This window comes from Centruroides sculpturatus, unplaced genomic scaffold (genome assembly GCF_000671375.1).
Source record: "Centruroides sculpturatus isolate CEXI.00-Female unplaced genomic scaffold, Cexi_2.0 scaffold37, whole genome shotgun sequence".
Lineage (NCBI taxonomy): Eukaryota > Metazoa > Arthropoda > Arachnida > Scorpiones > Buthidae > Centruroides > Centruroides sculpturatus.
Genome location: NW_019384346.1, coordinates 1,170,161 through 1,193,123, shown reverse-complemented (window position 1 = coordinate 1,193,123; position 22,963 = coordinate 1,170,161). Strand labels below are relative to the sequence as shown.

Here is a 22,963-nt window from a genome sequence, read left to right as displayed (position 1 = left end):
GAAAGTTTGTGTTATGATTTTTCACCAAGTGAGTATATGAATATTATTGTCAACCATTTTTGTTATTAAATTTCAATAATGTAATTTCACTTTTCACATTCAAAAATGATTTATGTTATTTATGGTACTAGTTGATAACTCAGTGGGAGACTCCCAAAATTTTGCAAAAATCTTTAAATTGTCAGACTCTTCAATTAAGGCCTATTCCCATATTTACATGAAAATACAATCAACTTTTAGGTATTATTAAAACAACTAAATAATAGTGTTTTGATATTGCTGAGAGTAAAAAACTTCAAATCTCCCAAAATTTTTCACTCCTATAAATGGAATCAACTCTTCAGGAGTTGGCAAGATTACTAACAAACAATAATAGAGGATGTTAATTGAAGAATTCTTTGGTAAAAGGTAAGTTAAATTTTGATGTTTTCAGGAATTCTCAAAAAACTGTTCTTTTTGCATGAGGTTTGTTATGAAGTGATAAAAATATAAATGTTAAATACATGTGAATAAAGTGCTTATTATAGCAAGGGGAAAGTCCTGTTCCAGATGACCTGTTCTCATTGCTGTTGTGTCCAGTTTTTGTGGTCTTGGCACCACTGTTGTCGCTTCATAGCATTCTGTGGCAACACTAACGGCTTTGGAATGGCTACTCAGCTATGAATGCTCGCAGCATGCAGCTCTCGTTGAATACTTTTGGTGGATACAGGGTTCTGGAGATGGGTGTTCATCTCAGAGGTTATCTGCTGCAGTGTAGTCTTACGTTTTTGGGCAACTATCCTCTTCAACACTCGTCTATCCCGGTTGGTCAACTTCAACTTTTGCCCACTGTTCTGCTTCGCAGAAGACACGATTCCCAGTTTTGTGTAGGCTGTCATAACCCTTGACACAGTGGACCTTGAAACACCCATAAGGTTGCTGTTCTAGATACTGACGCTCCAGTGAGTCGAGCTCCAATAATCATGCCTCTTTGCCAGTGGCGGCCTTAAGGGGTGGCGAGAAGGGCAATCGCCCGGGGCCTCGCGCAACAACCAAGCAGAAAAAAGTTGATATTTAAAACTTTTTATTTTATCCTTGGCTATTAGTTATAACAATAAAATAAATTTAATTCATAGTACAGTATGTATTAATATTAATAAGTGCCTACTATTTCAATTCACATACTTTGCATAAAGGACAAGGGCCTCGCAAAAATCTGCCGCCCAGAGCCTTGCAATGGATAAGGCCGCCGCTGCTCTTTGCACGTCGGACAGGTCAGACATAATAGCACTTTGCTGGGAAGAGAATTTTCTCATGCAACTGTCACACTGCCAAATGCTCGACTGATACCTTCCCTTTCACTGCCACTGGATGGCAGACTGTTGTGACACGTGGTGGGGCTGTGTTGGACAGTCGAAATACAACACATTTTGAAAGGGGTGTTCCTATTATTTTGTCTTATACCTGTAAGTGCACTTAACTACTTTATTCCATAGAACTCCTCAACTATAAGTAGGGCAATCAACATTATGCTTTATTTTTCATTAAATTATACTTTATATTTTTAAACATTACACATTATTATGCTTTATAAAAAATTAATAAATTAAATCAAATTTTCTTCTAATTTAATTTAGTAACGTTCATCATATAAAGAACTGAATACATTGCATTACATATAAAGAATTCAACACAATGCAATGGACAAAAAAAACTTGAAAAATACAGCCAACTGTATAATAACTAGTATTGCCACCAGGCTGGTTTTTAAATTCATGGTCTGGATTAATTGTTAATTTGTCCGGTTTTTGTAGAAATTGTGAAATTATGATGAAACAAAATGAATTTATAAAAATATTTGCAAGTATTTTGTAAATATTAGGTTTGTTCCAACACAAGTCCCTAACTAGTTTAAAACTGGCATGCGCATTGTTCAGTTCTTGGCTGTAAAGTGACATTGCACATGCCTTGGTATAACATTTTAATTTTAAAATGACCTGGTCAGCAATTTTGAAAAGGTGGCTCACTGATAACAACACTGTATAAAACTCAAGTATTCCTTGACTCAATTCCAGCTCTTTCATATAAATGCTTCACACTTTTTATGTACAAATCAAAACAGACTTTTAACATGGCTTACAAAATCATTGCAAAAACTGAAAAATAAATGTTCATTGTCAATTTTAAGTTTTTTATTTGGTATTGTCGAATTTGTTTCAAATGCACGTATCTATAAGCCTTTTACCAGTGCACGTTTCGTCACACTATACAATAGTGTGCTGTTGTTGTTTCAGATAAACTGGTGATCAATTGTTGTTTCAGATAAACTTTCTTTTTATGGCATGATCATCGAATAGAACAAAGTCATATTCTAAAAAGTTTCTAAAATAAGCTTAATATGCCTTAAACATGCCAAAATGACTTGCAGCTCGGTCACACACCTAAACAGCATCACTTAGTCTACAATATAATCACTGCAATGTAGAAATACCTCCATTTTAGCATTTTATCCATTTTACCTGAATTTTAGCAGCCATGAACCTAAATGTCTGATGATTTACTTAGTCTAGCAAGAATGATGTATTTCTTTTCTCGGTTGAGCTTGCTTGACTGATTGATTTTGAGACTGCCAAATCTGTGAGTTATAGTTCATGCGAATGAGTTTGTTTAGATGAGATTGAATAAAAACATGAAAAATTTGGAACTGTATGCTCTGCTTACATTATTGCTTTTCCAATGTTTACAAATAATTATTNTTTTATAATCTGAATATAGCAGAAAAATAAGTTGTTTCAAATTTGAAGATAAAAAAAGAAAATATCACATTCCAAACAATTCAACTAAATTATCAATTACCTTTTTTTCATTTATGATTAAATGACTAAAAATTACTTAGCTTTTATGATGATAATTTACCATTTTAATTTACATTTTGTATTGAATCAATATTCTTAACACACATTTAATCAAACATTAATTATTTCAAATTTTTATTAGAAATATATGATTTTTCGAATTTTGTAATTTTCGCAACCAGGTGGCAGCAGATTGCAGCGAATGATAACGTGGTCGAAAATATCTTAATTACTTTGAGAATTTGTCACGTGAGTCATTAATTTGGAATTATTACCTTAGCATTGAATGGTTTATAAAAAAAAAGTATGAAAAGTCTTTGGATGATAATTACTAGTCTTATGCACGATAATAAATGAATCCAAACGGTTCTAAAGCTATTAAAATGTCAGAATTTTTTAAAAAGTTCAATTTTCTATCTGTTTATCTCATTTTTTTCCCATATTTTTAATGAAGAAATTTGCTTTCTAAATTAAAAATCGGATATTACTCAAACATGAATTTTGTAGTAAGGATTTTAATACATTTAAACACATTAAAATGAATAACAAAATAAATATATGCAAATGATTTGTTAATGAAATATACTGAACTTTTTCTATTATAATGAACAAAATAGCACTTTTACAAAAGAAATTGTCGTGTAAATACCTCATAAGAAAGGTGATTTCGAATTTTTTCCTTATCAACAAGTGTTTACCATACAAACATAGACTTTGAACTGTAAAAGTGGCGTATTAACTATACGATCGTATTCTACAAAACTAAAAATAAATAAAAAAATTTGTTGAGAAAAACAAAATAAAATTATACAAATGAAAGGTAACATTCTATTAAATATTATAAAGGAGAGAAGTACAGAATTTAATTAAGATTCTTTTTCTTTATCTTATATACTGTTAAAGTATCACTTTTATCAGAAAACTAGCCTTTAATTAAGTTTATTTAATGTGGATATTTGTTTAATACGTCATTCTCTTCATTCAAAAGCATTCAATTAATTAATCAAATTCTTTGACAAACTTATAGAACAGTTCATAATTTTGATTCTAAATCCTCTAGTTAAAGCAGGTTTTTTAAAACAGTAAATAATGTAAAGAAAGTCTTTAAAGATTTTCTTAACATTGTTTAAGATAATAATTAATATTATAATATGTAATCATGTTAAAATATAAATTTGTAAATATATCTCATACTTAATTTACTGTATTTTTTAAGAATTTGTTAAATTTATAAATACATTTTTATTTTTAAAATTAAATGAAATTTCTGAAATAAAGAAGGTGTCAGAAACAAATATTTTAATTTATGAGTTTTGTTGATAAAATTACAGATTTAAGAGATGCTAAGCAACGGTTTTATTTATTAAATAAAAGAACTTAAATATTATATCAGAAGAAGAAAATATATTAAAAAAATGAATGATTTATAATTTTATCAGCCATTCAGTTATTTAAACTTTTCTTTGAAAACTTAAACTTTCTAACGTATCGATGATAGCGATAAAACATAAATTAATCTTTAAAAAAACTAATACAGTAAACTATCTTCCCGTTTGTTACAACCAAATTAGTCCTTAGAAAATCGTCGTCAAGCGAACAGTTCTATTTTCAGTAGACTTTATATTATAAAGAGATTTATGTTCTTGAAAGTAAGTTTTAATAGAGTGGTCAACAAAAACAACAGAATCATAATTGAAATTTTATACCAGTCGTAAAAGTGAGGCTGTAAAGAGAGCGAACGGTCGTAAAGTGGGGTATATTGTAATTAAATATAGCACGTAAAATAAGAATTTTTATATTTCTAATCATTTTCTCTCCTGATTTGATTGCATTTCATCCCCCTTTTAAATTTAATAAATCTGTCAGTTTGTGCCTTGAATTCTATCTAGATTACAATTTGGAACTGTTTCTCAAAGGACAGCCATAAAGTATTATTTGTTATAAAATTTAGAAAACTCTTTAAAACTAAATAAAAAGATTGAAGTATGCTCGTGTATTTTGATTGGTATTTTCGTTTCATTTTATTCACGCATAACCTGATAATTAGCGCAAAATCGCATCATTATAATTTTTTCTTTAACTTCCAACTCTGTTTCTAACTTCAAACTTTTATTTAATTTCGAAGTTTAGATGTTGTTTTATTCGATTAGAACTTTCAATATAATATAATATTAGTTATCGCATTTACCTCTTGTAAAATCAAGTCAAAAATAAGAGTTGAACATCCAGGGATTTCAGAGATACCCTCACTTCCGTGGTGCATTTAGAAATATGGCACTCCTAGACCCACAATACGCAGGCCCTCCTAAAAGTAATAATGTCACTTTTGTAGTAAATGATCCTGTTTTATAATTTTAATTCTGCAATAATTATAATTTTACAGATTTTTAAATATGCAAAGGGCCCTGCTATTGAAACTACATCATTAATATTTTGTTCATGCTGTATATTCATAAATTAATGCTACTCAACTAACGTCTTATTTTGCTCCTATTTAACTTTTTAATAATAATCATAAAATTATTTTTCCCTTATTCTTTATTTTGAATTTTTGCGCCTTTAGAGCTGAGTAGACCTAATGGGAAATGCTCTATAACTCCCTGTTTTTGCGACTGGTATAAATTCCTATAATGACAGCCAGAATTTATGTGTTTTAGTTTATCATTTCTGTGTGTATTCTGTAATTAAAACCATATCCAGGAACGTAATCTCAATTTAAGATATTATTATGATAAATACGACCGGTTTTTAAAAACAAATTACAATATAATGTAAAAATAGGATTTTAATGTATTTTATATAAATTTAAGAATGTTAATATAAATATCTCTTATTTACATAATGATATTTTTCTTCTGTTAGCATTTTGGCATTTCTAATTTTTTGTAATTTTACTCGCTGTTGTTTGATAAAAGATTTCTCGACTTAATCATAATAAAAGTCATTAATCAAAATTTATAGATTCATCCTTGAAGAGTACAAAAGCAAACAATTCAAACAAAAACAACAGAATCATAATTGAAATTTTGAATAATATGAATGGATAGAGTGTATGATTTTAATACACTCTATCCATTTAGAATTTCTAAATGGATAGAGTGTATTAAAAATTTAACGGAATAAAATTTCTGTAGTGATGCAATTTTATTTTATATTTTTAAATGATAGTTCTATTGTTCTCCTTTTTTTTTAAACTTTTGCTAACTAAAATTTTTAAATTATTTTTTAAAATAACATATTTATTTTAAATATTATTATTATAGACTTGTACGCTTTATCAAAACTGTTATCAATGTAATCTTCACTATTATCTGTTAATATAAGTAGTTTTGTGACGTATTTTAACGGATGGATTTGATTGTTGATGTATTCAATGGGTTAGAGATCGGTTTTTAGAGCTAATTTTGTAACAATGTTAACTAAAATAATGTTATTTGTAATGTTACATCTTTCTTTTTACCTTTGTATTGACTCATCATCCGTTAACCCTTACATTGATTCCTATCAGTGCGAGGTAAGTCATACATTGTACTACGTATTTATGTGTAACTTACATGTATAATTCCTTCGGCATTGATAGTTAAGAAATATTGAACATAGTGAAATAAACTTTTAAAATTTCATTTATTTCTCAGTTTATAGACTGTCGACTAATTTATATCGTTTATTAATTATGAAAGACGTACTAATTTGAGTGTATCTTCTAAATTACATTTCAACACTTAAGTCATATGATGATAAAAGTAAATGATGAATCATAAATCTGAAAACATGCTTTGAAGGAAAATTTAGGAAATTCTTTATATTTAAATTAAATAAATTAAAAATATGCTTAAAAATTTGTATCCCAGCATTGTGACGATGTCACAATAAATTCTCGTTTGTTTATAAAAAGTAAGTGGCAAAATTGGCTTCTGTAATTTTACTAACATTCCACTGTTATTATCTATCAGGAAATATTTATTTCGCCGTTTAATTCATAATCAAAATATTCACAGGATATCATAGAATTAAGTATAATGCAAAATTTTCGGATTTTTGCATAGTTTCTTCTACAAACTTGTATTTTCTAATTTATGTTCATCAATTAGTACTGTAAAATCGTGGAATAATGACAAGAGAGAATACCACCTTTGGAATATCCAGCTATATTTGAATATCTTATTAAAAGTAAAGTCTTTGATTATCAAGAAATGCTTAATTATAGGGGTCTTGACTGTTATAATTATTTTTCAAGTGGTAAAGTAGGTGAAATTTCAATTAATTAATAAATTGTCACAAAACACTTTGTGTCCTTAAGACAAATGTAGAGCCATCACAAACCCTATCTGAAAGTTATTCTGTATGGACTTGTGTCTTATGATGGCAAAGTATTTATCTAGATATACATGCCTGGCTGGTTAACCATTCTCTTAAATTTTTATCACGTGGAATTGAATGTAACTGGAACGGTTGAATACATGGACAATCTCGATGCATCATGTTTTCGTGTACATCGCATACAGCTTCAAACCACTTATAAAGAACACACTAACCATTATGGTAGGCAACCACTGCACAATATCTACCTGAACTGGTTTTAGAAGGCATGTCACCAATGAAAAACTAAAAATTGCACAACTACACTAACAACTAGCATTATCTTAACTCCCTCCCTTCCTTCCAGTATGGATGTCATATATGGACAGCCCCATACACACTTTGGTGTATTGTATATGTTTTAGGTTCAATCATTGTAAAATTTCTTTATTTTATTTATTTATTGTTTTTTATATCTAAGTTTACAACTAAAGAAATTTTTTGTAATATCATATTCACTGGTATGATAAGCCCTAAAATTTAAGTAACTGGTTAGGTTAACGAAAAAGTTAAAAAATGAAAATTAAAAGTACTGTATGTACTTAAAATAACACAAAATCAAATTAAATAAAATTACAAGTGTAAATATTTGCGTTTGTGAGAGGGCAAATCTGAAAGGTACCTCGGGCGCCACGTTGCCTCCCCTGATTTAGGATAATAGCATTATATACTATTTTATCTATCTATCTATATATATATATAAACGGGAATGTTTGCTTCTTTATTCGTTATACACTCCTAGGCAGTTCGACCAATTGCTACGAAACTCGGTAGTTACGTTCAAATACTTCTAACTCACATAATGTCGTAAATCCCACACCAGATTATAGATTGGATTTTTACATATCGATTAATTTCTGTCTACATTTTATTGCCGGCTTTACACATAGCACCATCTATTGGAAAAAGTTTAACAAACTAATTAACTAAATATAATTTTAAAAAATATTTTATATTCACTGAATTACTGCGACAGGTAGCACAACGCACTTGCCTGCGTGGAATGTAGTAGTATTTTGCCCTGTACATCATACTTTTCCTGTTAGCAATAGAGTCATACCGGTTATGTATCTAACTCCGTTCGGGGAAATTTTTTGAATTAAAATAATGTAACTTGCGGTACAAATCGGAAGTTGATATATAGTTAATCTAGTTCTCTTTCTCTTACGATTTCCATGTCTGGTCTCGACTTTCATCTATCTAACTCCGTTCTCGAGATTAATGGAGGACAGATAGTGGGAATTTATAGGTCTACAATTTTTTAAAATTGCAGCCCAATAAATATCGCTCAGTAATCGTGGATAAAACCACCGAACACCAGTAGTCGGCCTTGGGTTCGCGCATGGCCACGTGGAGTTTTCTGGGTTTTCATCGTTTTAGTAACACTTAAATTAGAGCCAGCTTTACACAAGTCTTCCCGGGATGCATCCTCCTTGACAGATCGTCCACGTGTCGTGTTGCGTAACCAAACCAATTCTAATAATTTTTCTATAAACGCGATATTTACGAGGACACGCTTAACTATCAGGAAACCTGGACATCTTTCTTCCTCCCCTGATTTCATCTTCCCTTAGTAACTCATAATTCCATTGCCTCAAACTTCTTTCACTGATACTGCTTAAGATATTCTAACGTTCAGCCAAATTTATGTACGTGCAACCATTCTAAGGCACAAAGTCTTTTTCTGTGCCGATGTTTATTTTTCCTATTCATTATCATGGCGACATTGCTTCATTCGAATTTCCTTTAGTTGTAGTCTATGTGCACTTTATCCACATGTTAAGTCTTTAATGTCAAATCTGCTTCCACTATTCTTATGCTACAACTTTCAAAAATTTCCTTTACTTAGATGTTTTTGCTGAGCTTTACTTTTTCCTCCCGGTTTCACCAGTTTTTTTTATGGGATCACAAAAAGCATTCTCGCATTTTTACAAGATTTTTTTAAACAAATTTTATATGAAGTGTTTCGGACGTTAAGGTTAACAACTCGATCATTTGCGGACCATCACAACCTATCCAACACGGATCACTTTTCAAATATTAATAGTAGACCAGTATTAAGTAGTAGTCGTTGACCATCTTCACTCCCAGCAGGAGGACTACTACTACTTTTGGTCGAATTAACTTCAACCTCCGTCTGCATAGTCCTTCCTATCGGACCCATCGGTATGGTGGCATTCGAATAGGAAAATTACATAATACGAGGTTACCAGTCTGACCAATGAAATTGTGACATTTCACACCATCCGAGTATTGCGATGAACATGACAATGGTAGGCTAAAATAACTAAACTCTTTATATAGTTTTCGTTTTAATATTTGTTATGTCATAGTATTTGGTTTATATAACTACAAAGGTTATCTTACGTAAGGGTTTATCACACCAAGTGCCCAATCTAACATCTTTTAAAAATTTCTTGTTCGTCTACTGTACACAGTTTAAAGAAGTTTTTACTTGTTCAATTTTTTCTGTAAGAATTTTTTCATCGACAGAAATAATATCGTCTCTATGCTACACAAATTGCTTCAGCACACACTTTTCAGAATCTGGATATTCCGGCTTTATTTTCTATTCAATTTGATTCTGTAGTTCATTGAAACTTTCCAAAATTCTGTCCTTGTTGAAAAAACGGTCAGATAGAGATGGAATGTCAACAAGCAATCTAAACTTCAGTGAAATTTATAGAATATGAATGTTTGGTCCAGGGCTTCCCATTTAGGTCGGTATCGACTCCAATGCGGATATTCCAGGAAGCAAAACAAGCAACTGCTTGGCCCCATCGAGAACCCTCTCTCTTTATTAAAAAAATAATAATAATCTCGTTGAGTTATGAAGACAACGTAGACAAGTTTTTGCTTAATAAATAGAAAACAAACTCTGTCGTATTTAAAATTGTTTACTTTATTTAATATTTAAATTGAAAATCAAATATGCATTAGAATTATCGAAATTCCTTGAAACATTGGTATAGGCCTATTAGTAGACCTACAAAATGATTAGGATGTTCTTTCCAGGACCCTTATTAGGGGGACTCCCTTCGAGGGGAAAAGAAATATGCGTTTATACATTTCTTAATCGTATCTAGTTTTTATTCATAAAATTTTGTAGCGTGAAATTTATCGTATTTTGATGTCAGTTTGAAATTCAGAATTGAAATGCATAATCTCACTTCAAGACAATTGATAAATTGCAGAAATTGTCTTTTCGTTTGTGATTGAGCAGTTTGCAGATGAGAAGAGTGGGAAGAAGTAATATACATGATAAACTGTAATGATAATTGAGTTTAATTGTTCTTTCAATTTTTGCCTTTCTTCTGGCTTTCCATTTTTTTTTTNTTTTATAAATTGTTTCATCTAACAAAAAAAGAAAGGATCATAATGATGAATACTTGTAGAGGAGTCTGATTGATGGTCGTTTACATTAAAAATATTGTTTATTCAACAATATATAAAATATTATTTCTTTATGACAAGCAAAAACATATATTAGATTAACTTGGGTTTCTCTTGTCTAAAGAGGAAGACACTTGTTGACATTATGTCCTGTTACTATGGTAACAGAAGTGATCGTCCCTAGGGCTGTAAAAAAGCAAAGTTGTTTTTCTTGACCGTAAATTTACTACTCCGTATCTAAGAGGAAACCTTAAGTCAACATCAAATTTTCATTTACTTTCCTCCGACATGGTTTTAATGGGTTAAAAGTTGTTCCGAATCGAGTTTTCGTGTTTTGAAAACAGATTCGACTGAAATTTTCATCTCAAATAGATTTCCTGAATGTTTCGGAGAAGATTCCGCTTCATTTATTCAATTAATATTGATTATTTTTATTAGATTTTAATACACAATATCGTGTAAAATTACTTTACTTCTTCTCTTCCTTCTCAAATTATTATTATAAATATCACAGACTTAATTGTAATTTCAATATTCTAAAATGATCTGGTTGTGATCTTCAGCGTGGATGATAATTTTCCAAACCAATTAAGTGTAATTTTCAATATAGATGATAATTTTCTGAATTGATCAAACTGCGATCCTTAATGTGAACGATAATCTTCCAAACCAATTAGGCTGCAATTTTCGATTTAGGAAATCTTTGATGTAGATGATTACAAAAGTTCAAATGCTGTACTTATAGATACTGTATTTTATATGTTCTTCTAAAAGAATTCATGTTTTTTCAACATATGACTTATTATACAGTAAATTATAATTCATCTAGATTTTAACATATTTTCTTGTACATTAACGCATCAATCATAAGGGAAACCGTTAAGATTATAATTAGGCTACGTATGATTATTCCTCACTTTTTATAACTATTTTAGGAGGTGTTTTCTTATAGATTAGATGATTAGATATTAGATAAACGTAGTTGTAATACTTAAAATTGTCTTAGAATGTTACGAAGAACATCACATGTAAATAATGTGGCATAGTATAATATAGTAATCTTCATATAATTTTTAACGATTAGATAGCTCTTGTGAAGAAATTTTAAGCCTTTTAATGAAGAAAAGAGTACCCCTATTCCCATCTGTGATGCAAACATTTCTCATTTAGATGTGTTCATTATGTCTGATGAAAACATAAAAACTCACAAAACTTTCTAATTTTCTTATATTAATTGAATCTTCACAAAAATCGAAAGATACTTAATGAGGATGAAAAACCAAGAAATGACACCTCAAATTGGTGGAAATGCAAATGAATGCGATGCTTTTTTTCCCCTCAACTTATGATAGATCGGTATTTAATTACCACCTCGATCGTATTTTCAATGTTTCTATAAAAATATTTTCACGTAATGAGCGAAAAGTATCTTAGATTCCGAATTATTTTTCATGAAATAATAATTCTGAAGTTTAAAAAATATCAATAAATACTGTAAAATAATTATTAATATTATTACTTTAAAGAACAGTTAATTTTATACGGCATTAAAGGCTGAAGCATATTAAAGTAAATTTGCTGCAAAAAATTATTTACAATGTCTTCAATTTCTGAAAAAGTAAAGAAATTCAAGAGATTTTCAATGGTTCCAGTTGCATTTGTATATTTTACATAATAATGTCATTTATATGATGATTTTTTACCATAACATCCAATGATATATTATTACATTTCAATTACAAAATTCAGTAACCTGATCGGCCATTACGGTTATAAAAATGCAAATATCACTGGTTTCAGAAAGAATAAAGATATTTAGTAGAATAAATAATTAATATAATTAGTTTTTCAATTGCTAAAATTCAGTATTTTAAATATTTATTTAACTAAAATATGTATTTGAAATGTGTTGCACGAGGTCAAAGTATCAACAGCGTGGTACTTTAGGTACTTCATTTCTCCATCATTTCCCTTCCATGTCGGAGATTCAGCAACAGTTGGGGTAGGAGATACGGATAGGTAGGGAGAGTGATCATGTGTTGCTAGAGCATTCACAGCAGACTACGAGTTATGCAACCGTCCTCTCTTCTGTCAGTGAACTTATTGATTGGTGAAGTGGGCGAATATGTCTGGTTTGCTGAAGAACCTGAGCAGACAGAAGGGTCCAAAAATGCATTAGGATTGAGGGGAGATAGGCCAAAAGCTGCACTAGCTGATAACGAGTTGGGATGTTAAAAGATGCCAAAGAAGTAGTGGATGTTGAGGTTGCTTATCTGAGAAGGAAATTAGAACGGTGGTTTTGATTGGATCGCTCTTCTCGTATTAAAAAACGGCACACACCAATAATTATTTGAAAAATGATATCGTTATACTCAACAATAATCATTAGTTTAAAGCTTCTCCTTCTATTATATAAAAAAAAATGAATTGTAATAAATACATGTGCANATATAATTATTATTAATTTTATTATTATAGTCAAATATCATAAATTATTAAAAATTGAGAGACACAGGTATAGAGAATAACTGCTGTTGCTTCAGTGTATATTATTAACTTTATCCCAGTGTGGTGTGTTAAGTATGGAGAAAGCTGATCACCCTGTAGAATTCCATAAGATAATTTAAATAAAGGAGATTGTTGTTTCCTTGAATGATATTAGTATTATAATCTGAAAATAATTTAGGCACTGTCTGCAAAAACTTTTTGCCTGTTCCTTTGTCTCTCAAATTTTGAACCAAAAGTAGTACATAGAATGTATCAAAAGCTTTTTCAATATCTATGAAAGTTGTAAATAGGTTTTCATGTTTTTTTGACAAGTGGAGTTGAATTATTAATAGCAGCAAAAATATTGCAAATTCAGTACCTCTATTTCTTACATATGCATATTGAAATTTGGATTCTAAGTCCATTTCACTGGGCCATCGGTGAAATCTTTTTGCTAAGATTGCCGTAAAACATTTTCTTAAGACAGGTAGAAGAGCTATTGATCTTAAATTATTTCAGTTGGTTCTAATTGGTATGCATGGTTCTAATTGGTATGTATGGATATTAATTCATATACTTTGTATATGAATTAATTTATAAAATTATGAATTAATGAATTATGAATTAATTTATAAAATTAAATAATTTTATAAATTAATTGATTTTAAATTTTCTATTGACAAGTCCACTCGTATCATTTCAAACCAATTACTATCATTTTGCATTGTTTCAAATAATGATAATTGATATTTTTACTAAGATATATTAATATAGTTACTAAATCATAGATACAAGATCATCATGTTTAGAACTGTATTGTACTTAGAGATCAAACATCTTTTATATTCAAAGATGAATCTAAATTAAGAATAAAATAACATTATAAATTAGTTAACAGAAATAACAATAGCAACATTTCAATAAATTTTAAATATGTCATTTCCTATTTTCTCAATAAGTTATTTGCCCAAGAAATTCACAAATTTACAAGTAATATGTTATCTAAGAGCCAGATTTATTAATATGTCAGTAAGCTTAAAATTCAAATTTTTATATTATTGGAATTTNTCAATTAATATTGGCATTTCTAAAAAATTTCATTAAAAATTATTTTTTATCAATAAAAATTGTGAAAAATAACATTTAATCAATCAAAAAGATAGAAAATGTATTTTTTTTTCTTTAAGGAATATACGATGAGAAGTTAGACGACAATATTTTTTTATGCTCTTGTTGAAAAAGAAGAAGATGCCATCCTTCAAGAGTAGCATTTCGTTACAGTCTCTCCATTATAGCTACAATTCGTCCATTTGGAAAAGAAAACCAGTCAAAGTTGTCTCTTCTTCGACAGAGTTGATGGCTCATTCGAGTTCTACTATTTATCTAAAATAAATGTCAAAATATTTGACAAATGTTACCACTAACGGTCTTTGTTTCAACCTCCTAAAAAAAGTAGACGATTTCTAAATTCTTTTCGAGAACATTGACATTAGTTACGGTCCGAAAATTCAACAACATTGTCTTAAATGATTTTAAAATTTCAAATGGATTAAATCCTCTAAAAAAAAGTATCGATGAAATGGAAAATAGGATTTTTGTTTCTTTTACTTAAAAAAAAAAAGTGTTAGAAAGCTGGATGATTTCTAAGTTGCATCGACCGCATTCAACAGTTCTGTTAAGGTTGACTGTATAAAGTTCGATCTCCATCACCCGATTCAACGGGCAGAAGAAGCGACATAGAAAGTTACTACCTTTCTTTAATCCATTAATGTACGCGTTACGTCGATAATAAGCGAAGAAGAAAATCTCTCTACTAAACTTTTCTTCTTCTCTAATCGGCTATACAGATAATGTGCAATGTGTAGATTTCATTCGTTATTATCCTATTACTTTGCCAAATGGTAACCGTATTGATTTTCCTCTCTGTTGTTTAATTTGTTCTTTTTACAGATTTATTCCACTTATATTTCTATATTTAATCTATGGATTTGTACAATAATAAGTATAATTACTGCTTTTTAAGTAGGGGAAATTTGCGTATGTGATGTGAGTAATAATAGGGTATATAAGGGAAATTTTGCATATGTCGTGTGTAGTGGCTCTATTTGTTACATTATTATGCCAATACTGCTGTCAGTTTGAATAGGGTCAACAAGGAGAGTTTGCTTGTATTATAAATTATAGTGTTGATAGTATTCCTGGCATTCAAGTAGGATATTTTGTGTTAATATTTATTCTTAAGCTTTTCTTCTTTTAGATAAGTGATTCGTGTATTAGTAATAAGGATTATATACACTACTAATTTCTGTAGGATTAGCAAGAATATTTGCATTTTATGACTCTATAAATAATACGGTTTGGGTCTATAGTATTCAAGTAGTGTAGAGGGATAGCTCAAATAGAGTTTGTATTTGTTATAATAAAATCTACTGTATAAAGCTCTTATCTAAGAAATTGTTCATAAATTTTATATCAATAATAAAATCTATAGTATTGGTTGTATTGTACAGGATCAACAAGGACAGAGTACGTATAAATAATGATTTTTATATTCCCTGTTTTCAAATAAGAGTTTTATATGTTATATTTTAATAATGGAGTGTATTGCGCAGATTTTTTTTAAACAAGAACGTTTCTGTGCGTAAAGTACCTGCAATAATGTCGGTTTCTTGTATAAGATAAACAACGACATTTTGCCATTGTTTGTATAAGTAATATATTTATAATATTCAAAATAGTCTCTCCAATAATAGAGCTTATCTTGTATATTATGTATAATAACAAGACATTGTTTATTTTAAATACAAAAATAATCACATGTGTAGCTTAGAAGATATAATTTCTAAAGATATTAATAACAAATTTACTTCATCAAAACAGTTTCCTAAGTTCGATTATGGTGATGAAGTTCCGATGCCAATTAAGCAATATGCTAATGCTTCGCGTAAATCATTTCTGCGATTCTAACATGAAACTAATCATTGTTATTATGGATGATGCTTCCACGTGACTAATTTTGAGAGAGGTATTGAATGCATGTTTGAGATTATTATCTTATTTAAAGATTATTAAACGATTAGTTGCAGAAAAATTGCTCCGCAATTAAAATTTAATCGCAATTGTTACATGTTTACACGTATTACCAAGGGCTCATTATGAAGTTTTACTTATTTCTTTTTTTCTAAATGAATAAATCCTGATTCGTGATGTTGATGTTAATGACTCTCCGAATGACGAATATATTTCTAATTATACAAATTTCAAACATTTTCTATTCTCTGTTCTCTTATTATGCTCAATATCTCTTCATTGCAAAGCTTATTTATTCACCGAGTTACTTAAATCTAAAAAATTGTGACTCAAAATATTAAAACTTTCTAAAAGTTAAATTTTATACTGTAATAAAAGTAATTCCATGTAATTCCTTAACATACATCCTAATGAAAAATTCTCAAATGCAAAACTTCTTTAATATATACCCTAATAAAACTTCCCTAGCATATATACTGTATATATATAGGCTTAATAATGAAAGCTTCCTTAATCTATATATATTGATAAGTAAATGAGAAAAATTATATATATACCCTAATTAAATTCACTAATATATCCCAAAGTGAAATGCTCTCTAATCTATATACACTTCAATGAAAACCCCTAATATATATCCCAACAAAAACCTAATATATCCTTATTGAAACTTTAACCTAATAAAAATAGCTTAATATAAGACATATTGAATTAAAAGAAATAATTCTTTTTTCAGTTTGCTCGATATTTAAATTAACTTTTTAAACCGCTAATTAGAAATAAATTGCTTTTCTATTCTTTAATATAACCATTGTTTCGGCCATAGGACAAGTACGGTAAACAGAAAAATGTGTTAACAGTGCTGTATATTACCAAAGGTTCTTTCCCAACTTCTAATATTGTTTGTTTTAGGTGCTTTTAATGTAAATTTATGCGGTCTTTAATTTTGTTGTGATGAAGTTCAGAAGTTTATTGCCATCTTTAATGTATTTCTTAGACCTGTATTGTCTTCATTGCACTGTATACGTTAATAAAGAATCAATGTGAAAAGAATGTAAATCATTTACCTTCACCCCTTCATTTATTATAATAATAACATGCTAAAATTATAGCCATTTATCTAAATAAAAATTGTATTTAATTAATTATTTAAAACTTTTACATACAGTACATGTTTTTTTCTTTCACTTACTAACTTAATAACATGTTTAAAATAAAATATCCGTATATCTATACTATATTTTTTAAAAAGCGAAAAATATCGTTAAAAAATAATTTTTATGGAATGAAACTTTCTTTTCTATCCACGTTTGCTACTTATTTCATCCTGTAGTGACATTAATAGCCACCATTCATTTCTGCTAAATACAGTACGAGGTCAAGCAAACTGCAAACCTGTAAATTCGCTGATTCTCTACTTCTTTAAATCTTTGTTTATTCAACAGAACCCGCTTTCTAATCCCTCACGTACTAAGAAGTTACATTTGTAAACTCAGAAATATTTTATATCCACTTCTTAGTATTCATCTCATCCAAAAATAAAACGTCGTGAGTATAAATTATTTAAATAATTATATAAAGTAGATTTATTGTTTTCTTTTTTAATTAATTTTATTTAATAGAAGATATCCTTTAAATTTTAATAATTAAAAAGTGTGCGTGTCTTCTTTTTTGAACTAATTTTTCAAAATGGTTTTTGTCTCCTGGAAACCATTGCTCTTAGGGATGCTGTGGAGTATTTATAATATTTTTGTGTTACGGATATACAAAGAATGAAATATATTCGTTTCCAGTACAAAAACCAAAAAGATGAAGTGAAGTTGGTAATATATCTTCCTTTACTTGTGGCTATTTATGTTGAGAAATTGAAACTGTCCATTTTTGGAATTGTTTAGAGAATATGCTGGATGTAAATCAAATCGATAATTTGTAACAGTCAAAAATTTGGAAATATATATACATTTTTAGCAAGTAATTTATATAATTTTAAATATAAACGTTTATAATTCAAATTTATTTAATATATCTTCAAGTTTAGTTATTCTAAGTGCATTTTTCCTATTATATTTATGGATATAAATCGGAGAAATGCGCATTTGATCACTCTTAAAATTATAATTAATAGATTAATTTATCTAAAGTAATGTTTTGCAATCTTTTCTTTAGCCGGCATCTGCTTTCATAATTAAAATGCTCGTCTTTATCCAGATACCCGATTGCATTACTCTAGGGACCGCGATCTACTGATTGAGGAAGACAGNATTTAAACAATATTACTAATAAAGGCAAAGTAATGAAAATTTTAAATAATCACAATAATAATAATAATAATTTATTAATAGCTGGTTGGTCAAAACAATAAAGGCATCAGCTAACTGTTCTGAGAAGCATGGCTTTGAGTTTGGGTCAGACAGAAATTTTCATGACTGGTTTGATTCTATGTCAGACCTTATTTGTTACCACTTAGCTGCCTATTTACTGACCTGTCCAAATCCATGATGAGCATGAAATTCTTTTAGTGACTGCATAATAGGAAGAAAAAAGCTTAAAATTTATATGGTAAAACCTTTCCAAAATGGAACCTGAATATGACAGAAACCTGTCTAAACCGAAAAAGTTCTTTGGAATGGAACAATTTTCTACATTAAAAGAAATCTGTTCAAAATAAAAACTTACCAGAGAAAAAATATTTGGTCCCATGCAGTTTTGGTTTATACAGATTTTACTATAAATTTTGTAAACTGAATATTTTAACATAATTTACAATGATGATAAAAAATATTAAAATTTTAAAATATTGTTATTTTTTCCATAGATGCTGAAAGAAATTTATGTACATTAAGGAAGATTGTTGTCTGGGTACAACCAAAAAATGTGTATGATGTTATGTTTAAAATTGTTTTAAATAATTACTTATAAATATTCCTGCTTAGAGTCAAAATTTTATGAACTTATTAAGAAATAAACCTTAACAAAAGGAAAAAGCATTTAAAATAAAATGAATTATGCATTAAATTGAATTTTGTTTCTATCTAATTTTTAATTTTTATATTTCTTTATAGATTTAATGTCGATCTTCAGTTGTATTGCAATTTATTCAATTTATGTATTTATCAAAGGGTTAGGGCTGAAATTCTAAATAATNAAAGAAAAATGGAAAGTTTGTTTGTCCAATATTATTTTTTTAAATCCCAAACAAAGGTTCATCCCGAAAGTTTTTTGTATTTTTTTATTTTTATTTTTTATTGACAGATCACGCACAGATTCCTTCAATTTCCGGATGAAAATTTCCAGGAAAAGGCTATTTACTTTACTTCTTCATTTTGTATTCAAAGCACTGTTTATCACGTAATTTCGTAATAACGCTTGTTTACTAAACTATTTTTCGATTCAGACTCGGTCCTGATCCGATCGATATTTCTAAGGTTATTGACCATTTTGGTACTAAATTCTTTGATACCGTAAATACTAAAAGGTATAACCTTTTAGTATTTGTGCCTATAACAAAAAGTCTTTTGTTATAGGCACAAAATTGGTTAGATATAGCAAACACTGTGGCATAGATTTCTTTGTTATTAGTACAAAACTATTGAAATGTACGGCTTTGTTATAACGGAGAATCTTTGTTATTGATGTGAAAAATTTGTTCGATATTGTAAATACTAAAAAACTATGATTATTGTTGCTACACGAAATCCATTGTTATTGCGACAATATCTGCTTTGGTATAGACAATCGAAACTTTTGTCTAGGACTTACGGGCCTCGATACGCATAAATATATACTTGTCTGTAGCCTACTGTCTTGCCCAGTACTCGAATAGGGTACTAATTAGGATCTACACTTTGTACAATATCAAGTATCGTATGATACAGACATAGGCATTCGAATCCACTCTGTTTGGGGTCTCTTACAGCTCAAAACTTCTATTTCAAAACCATACAAGACTTTTATTTTTTATAAACGTAAATATAAACAATAAATGTTTGTTAAAGTAGATAATACTTTATTGGTATGAAAGTGTTACACTACACCTACTAAGTTACGATTTGTACCACTGATGGCGGGAAAATTTCCGCTATCAGTGGTACAAATCTTAGCTTGTTACAGTATCTCTAATAATCTGGCGATTCTTTGTGAAAAGAGTATCACCACATTACCGATTTTTACCTTATAAGTAGTTCTATAAGTGAAAGAAATTTAAAAAAGTAAGCCTTTACTGCAAGCACAGTCCTCTGACTAATTACAACAAAACTGTGCCTTTATTGCACAATTTCTGATGTATTTTTGTATAATGCAACAAAAATTGTAAAGATATAGTTCGACAAAAGTACAAAAAATTGGTCTTTTTAATATTAGTATTAAGATAAAAATAAGTACCGGTACTGTACATTAAATACTAAAAAAGTATGATCTTTTCATAAGGCAGTGTTTCGTTTAGTGTAAAACATGCATTAGCAAATTGACTCCGTAATTTTGAGTAGTAGTAAAAATTAAAAAGTTTTGATCTATATAATAAAGATTACTTTGTTATTGTTACAAAATTGGCTGGATTCCGTAAATAGTAAAAAGTAAAACTTTGCAATAACAGTCAAGTCGTTTGTTATTGAGTAGAATCGAAACTTTAATTATAATCTAGACACGGCCATTTAGAGTAAAATGTGATCATCTTTCTGCCGGTCATTTATTTAATGGTAATATTATCCTTTTGTGAGAAATTCCTCCTCCAATTTCGTTTTGTGATCGTATTATCCTTGGCAGAGCTCGTTTCCACTTTGGTATCCTCTTACAACCATGAAGTCTTCCTTTTATTCAATGTCAGGTATTAAGCTAAAGTCGGCAACTCAAAGCTATTTAGTCAAGGTGACAAATAATGCTTTCGACCTTCCTCAACATTATCAAATCTTCGCTTTTGGACCTTAGTAAATCCTACTTCGTGTCTACGTTAATTTGCGTGTCTTGCTTTTAATCAATATTCGTCAGTCACAGACTGGCTTTTGATGTTTGTTATCAGTCTTTAGGGCGCCTTCGCTACTTCTACCAATCGAAAATTCATGTTCCAAAATTAAATCATAAACTTCTATTCTCGCTACTTTAATTATTAATCGTGACAGGTTAAATTCACGCTACCATTTCATGTTATATTTCTAAAATAATAATAAATAAATTGTTGGGTGGTACAAATTTATCATACACGTTCTTAAAGTAACGAAAAATTACTTTTTAAAAGAATTTTTCTATTCTGAGGATTTAACAGTGTGCATTAGGGAGTGTTTTTTTTAAAAGAAAAATGTTGGAATTCCGAGTGTTTTACAGCATCGTACACATTTTTTCTCTTCGTTTTAATCCTACTTTAAGTCTATCTTGACCGAATTCTACAAAAATTACATCGGAAGGTTACTTTAGTCGTATTAAGAAAAGCCACGGATTTTGAACCAAAGATTTTTTTCTCTTCTTCTTCTTATATCCTTGTCAAGAAAAAGAAAGCAAAATGGAGTGCGTCAGTAGCTTTTATCCATTTAGAAATATTGTCATTCGCATCATTTTTGACAATATCTTTTAAAAAAAAGTTCCGAATCTTCAACAAACTTCGGTTTAGAAATGATTTCGGACCAATCCAATCGACAATTGTCATCAACCATAATAGCAGGGAGTGTTACCTGTCCAAATGATTCTCCATTAGTTACAACTCTAGATAATGGACAATCATTATAGCAAGACAAATAATATTGATTTTTCCATCCCCCCTCCTTCATCCTCCTCTTTTCTCCTATAATTTCTATTCTTCCACTTGAAATTGAATTGACTTTTCAAACATTTAAAATACAGTCGTAGTTAATTATTTCTTTCGAATTCGAATAAAATTTTATTTTCGATTTTACAAATCGCATTAAACATCTTCTATTAAAATTCCCTTTCCTTCTAGTATTGTTAAAGGAAAGATTGTTATGGATGCATTTTCGGATTTCTTTTTTCAGAAAGGCTTTGCTCTTTCTTTCTTTCTTTTTTCTTTTAAATTTTTTCTGAAGAGAAATTTTCCGCATTCAGACCAAAGAATTTGGTTTGATATAGTTGAAAGAGAATCATTTTTAGAATGTGCGCTAGACCATAAGAGTCACAAAAGAAACGCCTCAAGAAAGGAAGGAAAAAAAGCTCAATAAAGTATATAACTGATCATTTAAAAAATACTACAGATGATGCAAAATTTAGTTCCCTCTTTTTTAAATAAAATTTATAAATTAAATTAACTTATTTCGATCTTTCTCTCGATTTTTATGGTAATATTTTTAGTTCTCCTTTTCATTAATAAGGAGATAAAACTAGAATAAAGTTAGAAAATATAAGTTAACGTTTCATACCTTTATATAATATTATTCAGTTCTTTATATAGGATCTAGAGCTTTTTAAATAGAGTTATACACACTACACTTTACATATAGTCTAAAGATATGAAGGTTTAATCAAGGTTAAAGCTTCACGTCTTTATATTTTCTAGTTGATATATAGAAAATATAACATATTAAACAATTCTCCATATTCCAGTTTACCTATAAAGAGAAATATAAAAGTATAAAGCGTTATTAATGCTTCATACCTTTATACTTTCTACATGTAGACTGAAATATAAAGAACTCAATATGAAAAATTGGAAAGTAGAAAGATACGAAGTGTTAATAATGTTTCTTCCCTTTATATTTTCTATACGTAAACTAGTAAAAAATTATTTCAAAAAAATATAGTAAACTTTATCAAATTAAGACATTTTTAAAATTCAAATTCTTAACTTATATCGATAAAGAAAAATGTTTTAAAAGATTAAAGACAACTATTTTCAAAGAAGGAATTAAATTTCAAAGATG

The 22,963-nt window shown here is 29.0% G+C and overlaps 1 protein-coding gene across 1 annotated transcript in view; it reads left to right on the top strand.

Annotated features, from left to right (window-relative positions):
* The first annotated feature begins 6,229 nt into the window (after window positions 1-6,229).
* Window positions 6,230-22,963, top strand: part of LOC111635949 — a 34,361-nt gene continuing 17,627 nt past the window's right edge. The window contains exon 1 of the mRNA XM_023381099.1: window positions 6,230-6,348. Coding sequence (XP_023236867.1) covers window positions 6,247-6,348 — 102 coding nt within the window. The 5' untranslated portion in view covers window positions 6,230-6,246. The remainder of the gene's footprint in view (window positions 6,349-22,963) is intronic.